The sequence below is a fragment of the Mytilus trossulus genome, chromosome 5 (genome assembly GCF_036588685.1).
Source record: "Mytilus trossulus isolate FHL-02 chromosome 5, PNRI_Mtr1.1.1.hap1, whole genome shotgun sequence".
Classification (NCBI taxonomy): Eukaryota; Metazoa; Mollusca; class Bivalvia; order Mytilida; family Mytilidae; genus Mytilus; species Mytilus trossulus.
In genome coordinates, this window is record NC_086377.1 from 23,104,684 (window position 1) to 23,120,852 (window position 16,169).

The window sequence follows — 16,169 nt, forward strand, 5'->3', positions numbered from 1 at the left end:
AGTTGGTGATGCTTGAAACAAATTGGTTAAATTATTATATACAAAATAACCAAACGAATACACACCTTAAGAATATATTTTTAATTGAGCAACCGTGGCCCCACTAAAAACCAATAATGTAATTACTAGGTTCTGTAAAGATGATGCCACAAACGTGGCCACAAATGGATTTTATAATAAGATTTTTGTCCTTGATGAAATCATCAATTTTTCTCTGGAGCCATCAGGTGCAAAATAGAACTTGTGCAATATAGGAATATTTTTACCTTGCTTTTTATGGGGAATCAATATTGCTATACAATAAATATATACCACTTGCTTACATACATGTCCGAAATACGACTGCAGTGTGCTTGCATTTTATTTGTTTATCGGTTTTTGTACTTTTAGATGGTCAGCGTTGCCATCAAAATATTTAGCGTCATTAACTTCAATGATTTAAAATGTGTTTGAACTTTGCAGATGAAGAGGCTATTTCCCGATTTTTGGAAGAAAGGGATTATGTCGATGGTCAGGTAACTGTTAATATCCTGAGAGTGGAATCTAGCCAAGCTACGGATATGCCTAGTATGAGCACTCAAGCCAGCACAAGTGCCACTAGCCAAGCCAGCACAAGTGCCACTAGCCTAGCCAGCACAAGTGCCAAACAGATACCATCGACAAGCTCAACATGGTCTAAAGATTCTGAAAATTTTTTGCTTGATTTGTATGATAAATACGAGAAGAGTAAATCCTTCATAAAAAATAAATGGGTGAGAATATCCCAAGAGATTGCGGAAAAACTCTCAATACAAGTTAATCCAGAGCAGTGTAGGATCAAAATAAGAAGTATGAAGGATAGATTTGAAAGAATGAAAAAGAAACTAAAAACAAGTGGCGAGAGTAACATTGAAATCCCAACATAATTTACAGTGTTTGAAAGCCAACATGATGTACAACCAAAATATCTGTTGGATTCCAGTAAGCCTAAAAAAGGTACTTTTTTTATTATGATATCATTTATATACAGAATCAACCTTGAGTTTCACACAGAGTTGGGTTGTATTTCATATATACATGTATTGATTATTTAGAGGTAAATTAATATAATATATTCATTTTATAATCTTTTGTCGTAAATTAATTTGTATATGTATTGATATTTAGAATTGCACCAACATAGGTATTATGACTTTTTTTTAAAAAAAGATGCAGCAATTAAATCGAAATAGAATTCTTGAAAAATGATTCAAAACGTTGAACTGCTTATTGCTTGGAAATAAGTATCTTATTCTTGTTTTGCAGCTGAAAGTTCCAGTGAAGAGGAAGAAACTAGTAACCCAACGCCTTCCAAGAGAAAAATGAAAGTGTCTACTTCATGTCCTGAACCTCAAGGTAATAAAACTGTAAAACAAATGACTTTTTACCATTTTACCTTACAACAAAAAACCTACTATTATGGTTACATTAAAACACGTCATGTAATGACTTTTGAAAATGTATTTAGTATTTTGAATTAGAACATGAATTCTTGAAAAATAATTATTTTTTACCAGTTTACTTTACAAAAAATAAACTAAACTATTATGGGTACATTTAAACACATGCAATGACTTCCAAACGTTGGACTAAAACGTGCTAGCTAAAAATTATATTTGCAAAATTGTAATCCAATATTAGTGGCATAACACACAACACTTCTTACAGAATAGATGTCAAATTCCTATGTGAAAATGCTGTAGAAATGAAATTATTATACACACCTTCTTTCAAAATGTCTGGCTACAACTTAGAATAAGGTTTTATGTAGGCAAACATCTGTAATTGGATTAAAAATTAAAACATATAGAAATTTGTATATTTCAGTTGACCTCATGACGCCTTTCACTAAGAATTCCTGGAGGGGGTATCTTTTACATCAGTCGTGTAACATTGCTGGTCATTCATGCCGAAATAGCATTGTAAAAAGCATAAACCAAAGGGAGATGGGAGGTTTTTTAGGAAATCCTTTTGGATTTATTAGAGTTGCTTACCTGACTAGGTTTCCAACCACTACGCCAAGATACCAAACATGTGACAAGATGACGAAAGGGTAGGGACTACATGCATGTACATTAAATTATATACAGCAAAAAAAAATCAGAATTACATGTATTATACAACACAAATTTAGACGTTTTGATTCAAACAACAAAAATAATAATACCAGAAAAATATGAAATTATGAAAATTATGATAAATATATTAACAGCATCCTTACTTTCTATGATAACAACCACTTTTGTGACTAGTCAATTTACACGACTGAAATAAGTACATTACCATATGATTGGAATCGATGTAATTTTGAAAATATATTTATAAAATCTATGATTATTTTATTCTTAATAGCTAAAGAAAAGAAGAAAAAGAAGACAACTGATCGTTTCGAGTTATTGGCTGAGGCATCAGAAAGGCGACACACGGAAAAAATGGAATGCTTCAAAAGTCTTATAGATGTCATGAAAGACATTGCAAAAAAGTAGATCCAGATGTAACTCTGTATCAGATCTCATTTCTTGTTGACACTTTTTTTATGTTTAATTGTTTCCACACAGATATGTGTTTTATTTGTTTTATTGTTACAGAGTATACCTGAAGAATATACTTATTATTAAATATACACAAACTGATGATTTTATTTGATTTTTATGAAATTCTTGAATCCAGCATTTCAGCATCAAGACAAACATATGTTGCATCTTTTTTTTGTTGTTTCCTATTTGAATTTTTGAACACTGGTAATTTTGGGCCTTTATAGCTTGCTGTTTAGTGTGAGCAAACTTGAAAGCTTTGTGCTTAAGAACCTACTGTAACCTAAATTTGCTTATTCATCCGAACTCATACCATATCTTCTTCAGTATTTTTATTGAATAAGAATGGAAACGGGGAATATGTCAAAGAGACAACATCCCGGCTAAAACATACAAAACAACTCAAGGCCACTAAAACCAATAAAATCTACATAATGTACTTTAATCATGGGTGTATTTGTTTGAATAACATTTCAAAGTTGAAATAATGTTTATTGTCATTTATTAGCTGTTGACTCTGTTTAATTCGATAGTTAGATTGTTTCTCTTCAAGATACCTTCTCCATTGTCTGCATTCACTGGAAAGTTCTCCCCTAAATTTGCGTCCAATTCATCAATTTCTGCATCAATAAATTCAGCAATGTCTTCATCACTTTGTAGGCAGATATTATGGAGAACACAGCAGGCTGAAATTATTTTACAAATACACTTGATATCTCTAATGCTAACGTATTTCAAACGACGAAAACGTCCTTTTAACAAAGCAAAGGCTCTTTCAATTACCTGTCTTTTGGATGACAGAAATTTGTTGAAATTATATTGCTCTCTTGTTAAATTTCCATTGTCGCGAAATGGTGTTATAAGCCACCTCATTAGTGCGTAAGCCGCATCGCCTAGAATGTGATATTGTCCTTGCCTGCAGAGTTCATCTCCAATTTCAGATAAATGAGAATGCTTAAACGCCTTAGCGTCATGGCATCTTCCTGGCATACCTACACAAATGTTAACGAAACTAAGATCGTCTTTGCATACGGCCTGTAAAATTACAGAGTGAAATTTTTTTCTATTATAGTATGAATTGGGACATTCCAATGGCTGCTCAATCGGAATGTGGCTTCCATCGATTGCCCCTATAATGTTTTGAAATTCGTATGTCCCCATTTCATTAAACTTTATTGCGACAGAATCCAATTCTTCAGGCCACTGAACAAATCTGGGGAGAAGATCATTTATTGCGTTAACAACCTTTTCTCTGTACTTGGTAAATGTTGAAACAGTTATATTAAACCGATCGCTTATTCCTAAAATAGTTTCTTGTGATGCTAAATATCGCAAAACGATCATTACTTTTTTCTCCAATGGTATTTCTTGTCGTCCCCCTCGATATGTTCTTTTTGCCAATTGTTCATTAGCTCCTAACAGTTGACATACAAGTTCAAAAGACTGAGGTGAAATCCTAAAAAATTTCTTGAACATATCTGGGAAATATCTTGGAACTGTCCACTCGAAAAAGTCCTGTGTTTTATGACGATCCTTTCGATCACTGAAATTAAGAAAATAAAGATGTATATTTTCTGATACATACAATTTAATATTCAAAATATCCAATAGGAAAACGATTAAGTTGAACAGTGAAGAATTGATATGCTTGATAAATGTATTTGATATTATTTTTAGTACAATTGTTTATTCTGAGAATGCTGGCTTTATAAACTGCTACACTTTTTTATGAAGGGTAATCTGGTAAACTTGTCCAGGACCGAATTCATAAAAAAATAAAAATGCCGAATCTCGAATTCACGAAAAAAGTAAGGAAAAGAAATCGGCCAAATCCCGAATTCCCGAATGATGTTATTTTTATAGCAATAAAAATGAAGGGGGATGGTATACATGCCGGTCACGCCCCTTTACACACATGCTTACACATACCAACAAATAGTAGGAAAAATCAACAAATTAGCTCAAGGTAGTATATTTCTTAAAAATAAAATACCTTTCCAAAAGGAAATTTGACTCATCATCTGAAGATTCCATCAATTCCATGGCAACACAAGTTGCCACACAAATAGCACTGCAATCGGCCATATTGTATATAGTCGGTTCGTTCGTTTCTACGGTTGGTCCGGTGTAGATCGACCACGTGGTCGGTGTATACCGAATTAGTCAGAAACGAATCGACCCAGTATTATTTTGGTCTATTCTATGTCATTATGATATATCTCTTATGAATTACTATATAAGTTGAACAACAAATGTCTAAATCATTCAATCGCGTAGTGGAATTTACTATTTTTGGATTCTCATAAATTATACCTATAACTTTTGGACTAGTTAAACTCTCGGTCTATTTCTGTAATTTGTTCTTGCATACTTTTGATTTTTTAACTCTGTATGCTTACATTGCCTATGTAAATTTTAAAACTGTTTGTATGCACATTGAACGACAAATTTGTGACGTATACATATTTTATGACGTCAGACACTCAAGTCAATCCATGTGTTCGTAGATAAATGTTTTTGTGTTCTGTTAAATTGTCTCTTTTAAAATTGTTATGCGGTGATGACTGCTGTTCCAATATTTTGACTATTTTATTAATTGTGACTGTTTATTTAACGCATCATGTAAATATAACGGAATTTGATGAGACTTATTAAAGAGATAGGGTTAGCGCTATAGAACCAGGTTTAATCCACCATTTTCTACATTTGAAAATGTCTGTACCAAGTCAGGAATGTGACAGTTCATGTCTATTCGTTTTTGATGCGTTTAAAGTGAGAGGGTTAGCGCTATAGAACCAGGTTTAATCCACCATTTTCTACATTTGAAAATGCCTGTACCAAGTCAGGAATATGACAGTTATTGTCCATTCGTTTTTGATGCGTTTTGTTTTTTGATTTTCCTCCGAGTTCAGTATTTTTGTGATTTTACTTTTTGTTATTTGATTTTGCCATGTGATTATGGACCTTCCGTATTGATTTTCCTCTTCGAGTTCAGTATGTTTGTGATTTTACTTTTTTCCATTGATAAAGTTCACAGTTACAACTCTCATCACAGGGATACAGGTACTAATAATAAAAAATTATGATTAATGTAAACTGTGTGAAGCTTGTTTCCAAATCCTACATTTTGAAATATTTGTAAAATTTCAGGAATAAATAGATTTAAACTACAAAATGCAACATTTGTAATTTCCTTTTTTGGTTTCCATTACAATGAATATGTTGGTACACAATATTTAGTTGTCATGGAAGACTACTTATCATATACTAAATTTCACATTTTAAGTGTTTATTGTAGTGGATAATTACTCATACATCGAGGTGCTGCTGATTTGGAGGAAGATTCTCAAAACAGAGTTTTACAGGAAAAAAAAGAAAAAAAAAGTCGTTTCTCTCCCCAATCTCTTTAAGCCCCTCGGACTTTATTTACTTTGAAAGTTGTTGACCCACAAATTTAAGTATTAAATGTTGACGTTTGAATCATCTACAACAAATATAATTATCTTTAAATTTAACAAATACTATTCTTTAATCAGTGACGGATATCCCTGCTTCTGCGTAGTGTGACATTCCAACAATGTGTTCTACCCAATACATGCTGAAATATGTGCCATTGCTATAATCTAGCTGGATGTCATGTAATTTAAAACTATTTGAACAGGTTTTTTTTTAATTCTTTTAGTTCTTGATTACAAAAAATATAAATAGAAAAACCTTAAAAGATCGTTGATTTATCCAAAAGTTTTGAAATTACACATAGGAAGTAGGGCACATTAGGAATCTTTATGTCGTTTATTATCCCCTGAGGTTTTGGCTAAGTTGTAAAAGAACAAATGTATTAAATGTTGAATCGCCGAAAATCTCTAAAGACAAGTAGTTTAGATTTCCAAAATGGCGTAAGTCGTAGGAATATTGTTTGTCGTCAATACGTTGTCAACCACGTCAGTAGTCTTAAAATAAGTTCCACTGATTTGGAGGCAGAGGTCTGCGAGCCATGCGACCTTTCACTTTAAAAGTCGGACTTTTGACTTGGTTACTAGCTAAACTCGACTTGCCCGACTTGAAAGAAAATAAAAAAATAACTTTTCAAACCTTTTTATCAAAGTCTCCTATTAAACAATATCAAATCTTGTTTTTAGCATTTTTAATCATGACAGCGATGATCATTTTGTTCAACCGCTAGCTTTATACAGAAAATCGCCGACAAATGATGTTTAAATTCGAGTTAAAACGAAAACAACATTGAAAACAAAATGGCTGACATGAGAAGAAAATTACAATATCGGATCAGATTCTGGAAGCGGATATGGTTACTTCCGGGTTTTGAACATCTTTGCATGGTAAATAAATATAAAACACTAGAATTGAAAACCAAAAGATATATGTAAAAGAATGAAAAAAAAACCAAAAAAATATTTTGTACTGACAGTCAATTAATTTATGACAAATTTAAATGTCCAAATCCAATACAATGTGAGTCTTTGTGGCAGCTGGGAACAGTTTATTTAACAATACACATGGTCCTAGTGACAGTATACATGAATTATCGGAGGAGTTCATAGTCAACTTTCGAATACACATCCTCGATGGAATTTTATACATCGGGAATTTGTAAACATTGACCGTTAAAACAACAATTTGAAACAAAAGGAAATGTTGGCATGCTAAAAAGGTAAGACAAGAACAAGTCCAACCGACGTTTAACCTCTGAAACAACTGTGAGGTGCTTAAACGAAACAAATACACTAAAACCATGAGACGTCCAACTTCACATATGCAAAAATTGTATGACTCCTCCACATGTGCTTAAATTTACCAATATCATAAACCAAATATTTATATGTAAATGAACTATACCCTCAACTTCTTTAACATAGTTACATAGGTTATGTTGGTATAAGTAATGTGCAAATTACCTCACATTACCTCGTGTAATTAAAAGGGGGTAGTTTGTAGATCATTACAATACCCTCTGTTTGTGGGGTCCTCCGAACTTCAAATTAAAATAAAGTCATAAAACATTAAGACTGTTGATTTCATGTATGTTATATAGGATTTAATAATGTCACTGTTATAAAAATACTTGTCAGAAGTCAAATCACTGACTATTGTCGTTTTGAGCATTTATATATATGAAAGATATCTTCTGTCCCTATAATCTCGGTATTCTCTGCTGTCTTTAGGATTGTCCCTATTATCCATATCTTCTCTGATTTCTCTATTGTCTTAATCTGCAGTTTTTGTCTCATTATTGTCCCTTAGCCACTGTTTCAGTCCTTTTAGCTCGTTAGTCATCTTATTAAATGCTTTAGTTTGCTCCCCGACCATTGAGGTTAGTTGTTTTTTCCCCTAATATAAAACTTTAATTTATGAATTTGAATGTTTCTTTTCAGCTTTTGTTCATTTGGGTGGTAAAATCTTGAGTCTGCTGCTCAATTTCTTCTTTGGATTTAAATTTGGATGATGATGATGTTGACCTTAAAGTAGTTGTAGACTTCTCCGACTCTAATCTTGTATTGTCAACCACTGTAACATTCACTATCCCAGTGTTATCTAAATCACCTGATGTCACAGTTACTGCATCATACCCCCAAACCCCCCCCCCCCCCCCCCCCCCATCTCTTTTTCTTCAGAAGATGGAAGAACTGCCAGTATTTGACTACTCAAAGAATTCGCTTCTGGAACTTGTAGACACTCTTCCACGGTCTGTGTCGCAGTTCTGCATTTTCCTTTCTTTTCTTGGTGTATTGTTCTTGGCTCTTCTCTTTGTTAAATGTAACGATATCATCACTCGAAATGAAGTATGGCATATCAGAATGCCCGAAGACACTGTCAGGGTTGATGGTAATCCCTGACGTCTTCTATATACCAACTAGTTTCTTATGGACTGGATACGTGTCTACGTGCTATGTCAATTGTTCTTGCCACTGGACGTTAAGCAACCAATAATCAATCAATCAATTGTTCTTGTGTGTCACATCTGTAGTCACACAGGGTGCACCAATACGGGCACTTTATGGTTAGTAAAAAGTAAAAACACAAAAATACTAAACTCCGAGGAAAATTCAAAAAGGAAAATCCAAAATCAAAAGGCAAAATCAAAAGTCCGAAACATCATAAAACGAATGGATAACAACTGTCATATTCCTGACTTGGTACAGGCATTTTCTAATGTAACATGTTGCTTCCTTTGTGGTTGACCACATATGTGTAGGAGTTTACTACTGGTGTATTGCTCGTCTGGCACCCAACACACTCATATGCATTCTCCCTCTTTGAAACTGGTAGTTTAGCTTTCAGTATATTTGAAGCCATCGGGAAAACATAAGAAGTTTACTCTCCTCTTTTTTTGATAAACAAGTTATGAAATATCCTAGGAGCTCGAATCTTCTGTTTTAATCATGGGAAATGAAAAAACTGGTTTCCGCATAATACCTTACTAAGACCACTACTGATATCTATCTCCAGAATATTCATGTACATCTTTTTCTGGTCAAGGATAGCAAAAAGGAAATTTTAACATTATGCTATATATATTTACGTACCTTGAAAAAAACCTGATCAACGTCTTCATGTGTATGTCCTACCATAGGGAATGATACTTTCACTTTTTTAATACACCCAGCTCCACTGACAATGAAAATATCCAAAGACAAATCTGTAATACATATTTGATATCAATAAACATAAGAAATAAAATCCTACATCGAACAGTATTTGAACTCAACAAAATATCTTCCGATAGGTTCTTCATCTCTTTTAACTTAAAAATACTTGTGACATTTTTTTATTGAGCATTTCTGTATTTTAAACTGCGTTTTCAATTTGTTTTCAAAGACATATCATATTTTCAAACTTTAAATTGATTAATTTCATTGAAGATTTCATAAATTTAATTCACAAAGCACAAATTTCAGCATTTTTTTTTGTATATGTTTCCTTAAATTAAGTTATTTCGTTACATTCTTTCAATCAATGGTCATAGAGTTAAATAAAAGTAAATAACCTGTTCTTATATTCCCTGTAACAATTGTCCATTTGCAAGTAAAGGACATGTGGGATGTCTTCCAAACCTGCATAAATGTTTATCAATGGTGAGATTTGCTGAGTGAGGATATTCAAATATGTCAAAAAATCCATATGTACTTATTCCGTGAAGCAAAACCCAAATTAAGTGGACCATCAGCTTCCACATATTACCTGTAAACTTTGATTTATATAAGAAGTATGGAAGCTGAGTATTGGTCCATCGAGTCAATTATAACAGTTAAATATTTTTCCGGTTGTTCTTTAGCTTTCTGAATATGCTTGTAATATTTCCTTCTTTCCATTCTGAAAAAATAAATAAAAGGAAATGAAGAAGTGGTGGGGAAATTGTAATCATAATTGATTGATTTTGATAAAATCCATTTAAGTAATTGACATTCATTTATGTAAATGTCCACAATTTTTTTTTATAACAAGTTGTAGTAATTCAATTGATAATAGCAAAAAATATTGTGTAATCATAAATTTAATTTCAATAGCATTTCAATTACCTTGGCAAAATAATTTGACAAAATAAAACCTTCTTAAAATAAAAATACCAACTGCATATATTGCTCAATTAATGCTCTTTTTTTCTTTATATTATATCAATATATTAAACATACCACGTACTTTGAAGTTCAATTTTATTTCGTTGTAACACTCCCGGGACCAAATGAGATTGTGCTGCGCATGTGTGAACTTCAGTGTGCTGATAGCTCTTGGGCAGTTCGGACGTAGTTTGAATTGTCCTAACTTCAGATTAAATATTAAACCAACGTAGTTGGTATTCATTTTATAATTAATAAAATTTGATATAAGATATAAATAAAAGTAAGTAATCACCGGATGTAATTCGGTAAAAATTTACGACTTTCACCTGTTTTCGGCACTTTGCCGTAAACCGGTTATAAAGAAAACACATGGCGGAGAAAATGATCGAAAAGGGGTCCGCCTCTAAAAGAAGGTCTTCACTTGAAGACATCAGTAATACGGACGAAGATGAGCTTCTGTCCGAGAAGATAAATTCCGTTTCCAGCGCGGCTGGTAAAAGGAAACATGAGTCGACAAAGTCGAAAGCTTCCGCGAGTGGCGGAGCAAACACTTCAAGTGTAAATGGTAAGAATCCAGCGAAGGTTAATAGTAATGAAACTCAAAACCCTGGCCCTTCTACCTCTGCAAAAGTAGACAATCATGATGCAATCATGTCAATGTTAGTCTCAATCCAAGAAGGTCAGAAAAGACAATCTGACGATATAAGGTCTTTAAAAGACCGGGTACAAGACATTGAAGAATATGACCAGCGTAATAATTATGATGATAATTATGATGAAGGTGAAGAAAACCCCCATGATGATGGGGAAAATGTAGACAATGAAAGTGAACCACCTGCTAAGAAGCCGAACAAAGATGATAATAGGTTTTCATCTATGTCTAAGAGATGTAAGGTTCAAGAACTTTGTGATGTCAAAATTGATGAGGTCTTGGCAAATAATGTCAATGAGTTGTTCAGGAATGGTATGAATGAGGAACAATACTCTGAGTTAAGTAAAGATGAAAACAATGCAAGACCTGAAAATTGTGAAGGTTTATCTATTGTAAGAATAAACCAACTCATGTGGAATGTAATTTCACCAGGAGCACAATCTGCTGATAAAAAATTACAATTTCTTGAAAGAACTATTGTAAAAGCAGCAACAATTCTAACAAAAACTGTCAACAAAATGGCTATTGACGAAAACAACAATGCCAATGGTAACTCTGGTAGTGGAGAATACTTTGACAAATGTAATGATGTATTGGCTTTGTTGGGCCATGCAAACCGCCAATTGAATATGACTAGAAGGGATTTTTTAAAGCCCGAAATGATGGCAGAATATGTGCCTCTCTGCTCACACTCTGTTCCTTACACAAACAACCTTTTTGGAGATGATGTCTCTAAAGTTGCAAAGGACATTGAAGATTGTTCCAAAGTTGGAAACAAGTTGAAGTTTGGTAGTGGCAGAGGTAGAGGCGGAGGCTTCTTCAGAGGTGGTAGAGGAGGCCACATAGGTACTTTTGGCAGAGGTGGCTTCCGAGGAGGAAGAGGTCGAGGTTCCGGCCCTATTCCAAAAAACTCCCAGAGAGGAGGAAATCCACAGAAGTATTAGATACATCAAATGAAGTAAGTCATTGTTTTAAAGCTGGTGTATTGAAAAAGTTTTCCGATGAATGGGAAAAAATTACCTCTGACAAATTTATTTTAGATATAGTAAGCCATTGTCATATAGAGTTCATAGATAATGTTGAACCTAAGCAAGACATTTTTAATGTAAAATCTGTCTTTAACTCAAAAGAAAGTGATATTGTTTCAAATGAAATTCAAAAGTTAATGGCAATTGATGTTATCAAAGAAGTTCAGTCAATGAAAGACCAGTTTTTATCGCCTATATTTTTAAGGCCAAAAAAGAATGGAGAATATAGAATGATTTTGAATCTTAAGAAGTTGAATGAATACTTTGAGTATCATCATTTTAAAATGGACACTTTTGAAAGTGCCATTAAACTTGTAACTAGCAAATCATTTATGGCTTCTATTGATTTGAGACATGCTTATTATAGTGTTCCAATTGCAGAGGAACATCAAAAGTTTTTACGGTTTTATTGGAACGGAAAACTTTTTCAATACACATGCTTACCTAATGGGATTTCCTCCGCACCTAGAATATTTACTAAATTATTAAAACCTGTTTACTCTAGTCTTAGAGTTTTAGGTCATGTGAATGTTGGTTACATAGACGATAGTCTTTTATTAGGAGAGACTATAGAAGAATGTAATAAAAATGTAAATGACACAATTGAATTAATGTCAAAATTGGGATTTGTCATACATGAAGACAAATCTGTTTTTCAACCATCAAAACAAATTATATTCTTGGGTAATATTATTGATTCAGAAAATATGATTATAACCCTTACGGCAGACAAAAAACAAAACCTAGTAAAAGAATGTAAATGGTTACTGCAGAGAAACTTAGCTAAGATTAGAGATGTAGCAAAAGTCATTTGACTTATAGTCTCCTCTTTTTCTGCCGTTGAATTCGGTAAATTGTTTTATCGTAACCTTGAAAAGGAAAAAATTATAGCTTTAAAAAACTCAAAAGGAGAGATTTTGAACAAAGCATGCTTATTTCTAATCAGATGAAAGGAGATTTAGAATGGTGGGTTGCTAATGTGTCTACTGAATTAAGACATATAAGCCATGGTAGTCCACAAATTGTGATTCAGACAGATGCCTCATTATTAGGATGGGGTGGCATATTAAGTGATAATGAAATTGGAGGTAGATGGACAGATGAAGAATCAAAAAATCACATTAATTATTTAGAAATATTAGCTATATATTATACATTAAAATCCTTTCTGCATCTGATCATAAATAAGCATGTGAAGGTTCTTACAGACAATACTACGGCAGTGGCCTACATATCAAATATGGGCGGCACAAAGTCCATAGATTGCAATACAATTGCAAGACAGATTTGGTTGTTTTGTAAAGATAATGACATCTGGTTGACATGCACTCATATAGCAGGCAAAGAAAATCTAGCAGACAAAAAATCTAGAGAATTTGATGACAAATTAGAATGGAAATTGAAAAGGTCTGTTTTTGACCAATTATGTACTTTGTGGCAAAGGCCAGATATTGATTTGTTTGCATCTAGTTTAAACTTCCAAATAGAAAATTACTGCTCTTGGAAACCAGATCCATTATCTGCATTTATTGATGCATTTAGTATAAATTGGTCATATTTTCAGTTTGTCTATTTGTTTCCTCCGTTCAGTTTATTGAGCCGGTGCATTTTCAAAATCAGAGAGGACGGTGCAAGAGGAGTAGTAATAGCTCCATTTTGGCAGACACAAACTTGGTTTCCGAGACTAATGCAGTTGTTAACAGACAATCCAATCGTTCTTCCAAAGAACAAGAAGATTTTGAATCTTTCTCACGATCCACAATCTGTTCATCCTTTCCACAAGAAAATGAAAATAATTGCATGTCTAGTGTCAGGAGTAGCTTCAGAGAACGAGGATTTTCTAAAGAACAACCCACATACTTATGTCGTCTTGGAAATCAAGTACAAAGAAACAGTACCAAGTGTATATCAGGAAATGGTTCAAATATTGTAACAAAAAACAAATTAATTGCTTTCAAATTTCTGTAGGAACAGTGCTTGAATTTTTTACAACTTTATTTAAGGAAGGTTATTTAGGCTATAGTAGTTTAAATCTAGCTCGAGGAGCTCTTTCGTCTTTAGGACTTACTATTGACAGTATTCCAGTTGGACGTCATGCTATGGTGATAAGATACATGAAAGGAATTTTTAATCTTCGTCCACCCAGACCTAGATATGAATCTACATGGGACGTTAGTAAAGTACTACAATTTTTGCGAAGCCTATCACCAGTGAAATATTTAAAATTGAAAGATATAACATTAAAACTTAGCCCATAATACAGCTTGTGGGCCTGATATATTTACTACCAACTCTTAAAACACTTGATTCCTCACTAGAAGCTCTCTTGCAGCTCATGAATACCATCTGGGAATCTGGTGATTTACCATCAATCTGGAAGCTTGCAACCGTCGTGCCTATTCCAAAACCAAGTAAAGATCATACGGATCCTATCAATTATCGACCAATTGCTCTTACCAGTTGTGTCTGTAAAACACTCGAACGGATGGTCAATGATCGCCTTGTTTAGTTCCGTGGAATCCAATGGGCTATAAGCCAATATCCAGTGTGGATTCCGACAGGGCCGCAGTACTCTTGATCATCTTGTTCGATTCGAATCATTTGTCCGTAATGGTTTTACGAACTAGAGGCTCCAAAGAGCCTGTGTCGCTCACCTTGGTCTATGTGAATATTAAACAAAGGACGCATTTGAATTCATGACAAAATTGTGTTTTGGTGATGGTGATGTGTTTGTATATCTTACTTTACTGAACATTATTGCTGCTTACAATCATTCTATCTATATTGAACTTGGCCTAAGAGCTTCAGTGGAAAATGTTAGTTAAAATTTACAAATTTTATGAAAATTGTTAAAAATTGACTATAAAGGGCAATAACTCCTTATGGGGTCAATTTACCATTTAGGTCATGTTGACTTATTTTTAGGTGTTACTTTGCTGTACATTGTTTCCCTTTACAGTTTATCTCTATCTATAATAATATTCAAGATAATAACAAAAAACGGCAAAATTTCCTTAAAATTACTAATTCAGGGGCAGCAACATAACAGCATTTTGTCTAATCCATCTGAAAATTTCATGGCAAATAGATCTTGACCTGATTAACAATTTTACTCCCTGTTAGATTTGCTCTAAATGCTTTGGTTTTTGAGTTATAAGCAAAAAACTGCATTATACCCCTATGTTCTATTTTTAGCCATGGCGGCCATCTTTGTTGGTTGGCCGGGTCACGCCACACAATTTTTAAACTAGATACCCCAATGATGATTGCGGCCAAGTTTGTTTAAATTTGGCCTGGTAGTTTCAGAGGAGAAGATTTTTGTAAAAGATTACCAAGATTTACGAAAAATGGTTAAAAATTGACTATAAAGGACAATAACTCCTAAAGTGGTCAACTGACCATTTTGGTTATGTTGACTTATTTGTAGATTTTACTTTGCTGAACATTATTGCTGTTTACAGTTTATCTCTATCTATAATAATATTCAAGATAATAACAAAAAACAGCAAATTTCCCTAAAATTACCAATTCAGGGGCAGCAACCCAACAACAGGTTGTCCCATTCATCTGAAAATTTCAGGGCAGTTAGATCTTGACCTGATGAACATTTTTACCCCCTGTCAGATTTCCTCTAAATGCTTTGGTTTTTGAGTTATAAGCCAAAAACTGCATTTTACCCCTATGTTCTATTTTTAGCCATGGCGGCCATCTTGGTTGGTTGGCGGGGTCACCGGACACAATTTTAAAACTAGATACCCCAATGATGATTATGGCCAAGTTTGGATTAATTTGGCCCAGCAGTTTCAGAGGAGAAGATTTTTGTAAAAGTTAACGACGAAGGACGCAGGACGACGGACGACGACGGACGACGACGGACGCCGGACGCCACGTGATGAGAAAAGCTCACTTGGCCCTTCGGGCCAGGTGAGCTAAAAATGAACATGTGGTGTCGGTCTTTTTCGACCTTGAGAAGGCCTATGATACTGCATGAAAATATGGTATTTTAAAAGATCTATTTGATGTGGGGTTGAAAGGCAATACGCCTAATTTTATTTCCAATTTTCTCTCTAACAGACAATTTAATGTTAGAGTTAATTCGACCATGTCTGATCTGTATGATCAAGAGATGGGTGTCCCTTAGGGCAGTATTTTATCTGTTACATCATTTAGTCTTAAAATCAACAGCTTTGTTGAAGTTTAAAAAAGTAATATTGAAGGTTCATTGTACGTTGATGATTTTTTAATATGTTACAGAGGCAAAAATATGAATAACATTGAAAGACAATTACAATTATGCCTTGGAAGAATTGAAAAATGGGCCTCGGAAAATGGTTTTAAATTTTCCACGTCAAAAACG

At 33.7% G+C, this 16,169-nt stretch overlaps 3 protein-coding genes across 3 annotated transcripts; 1 reads left to right on the forward strand and 2 right to left on the reverse strand.

Moving 5' to 3' along the window:
* Positions 1 to 2,978: 2,978 nt before the first annotated feature.
* LOC134718670 (putative nuclease HARBI1) lies at positions 2,979 to 4,715 on the reverse strand. The gene is made up of 2 exons (XM_063581324.1): positions 4,546 to 4,715; positions 2,979 to 4,095 (listed from the first exon to the last, which is right to left on the reverse strand). The coding sequence occupies exons 1-2, from the start codon at positions 4,635 to 4,637 to the stop codon at positions 3,057 to 3,059; spliced, it is 1,131 nt and encodes a 376-aa protein (XP_063437394.1). The 5' UTR covers positions 4,638 to 4,715; the 3' UTR covers positions 2,979 to 3,056.
* Positions 4,716 to 6,503: 1,788 nt separating this feature from the next.
* On the reverse strand, positions 6,504 to 10,373 carry LOC134717756 (uncharacterized). The gene is made up of 4 exons (XM_063580250.1): positions 10,359 to 10,373; positions 9,626 to 9,786; positions 9,098 to 9,182; positions 6,504 to 6,611 (listed from the first exon to the last, which is right to left on the reverse strand). The coding sequence occupies exons 1-4, from the start codon at positions 10,371 to 10,373 to the stop codon at positions 6,504 to 6,506; spliced, it is 369 nt and encodes a 122-aa protein (XP_063436320.1).
* A 128-nt stretch (positions 10,374 to 10,501) lies between these two features.
* On the forward strand, positions 10,502 to 11,728 carry LOC134717757 (uncharacterized). Its single transcript, XM_063580251.1, has one exon. It carries the CDS (start codon positions 10,502 to 10,504, stop codon positions 11,726 to 11,728), a length of 1,227 nt encoding a protein of 408 aa, XP_063436321.1.
* The last annotated feature ends 4,441 nt before the right edge of the window (positions 11,729 to 16,169 follow it).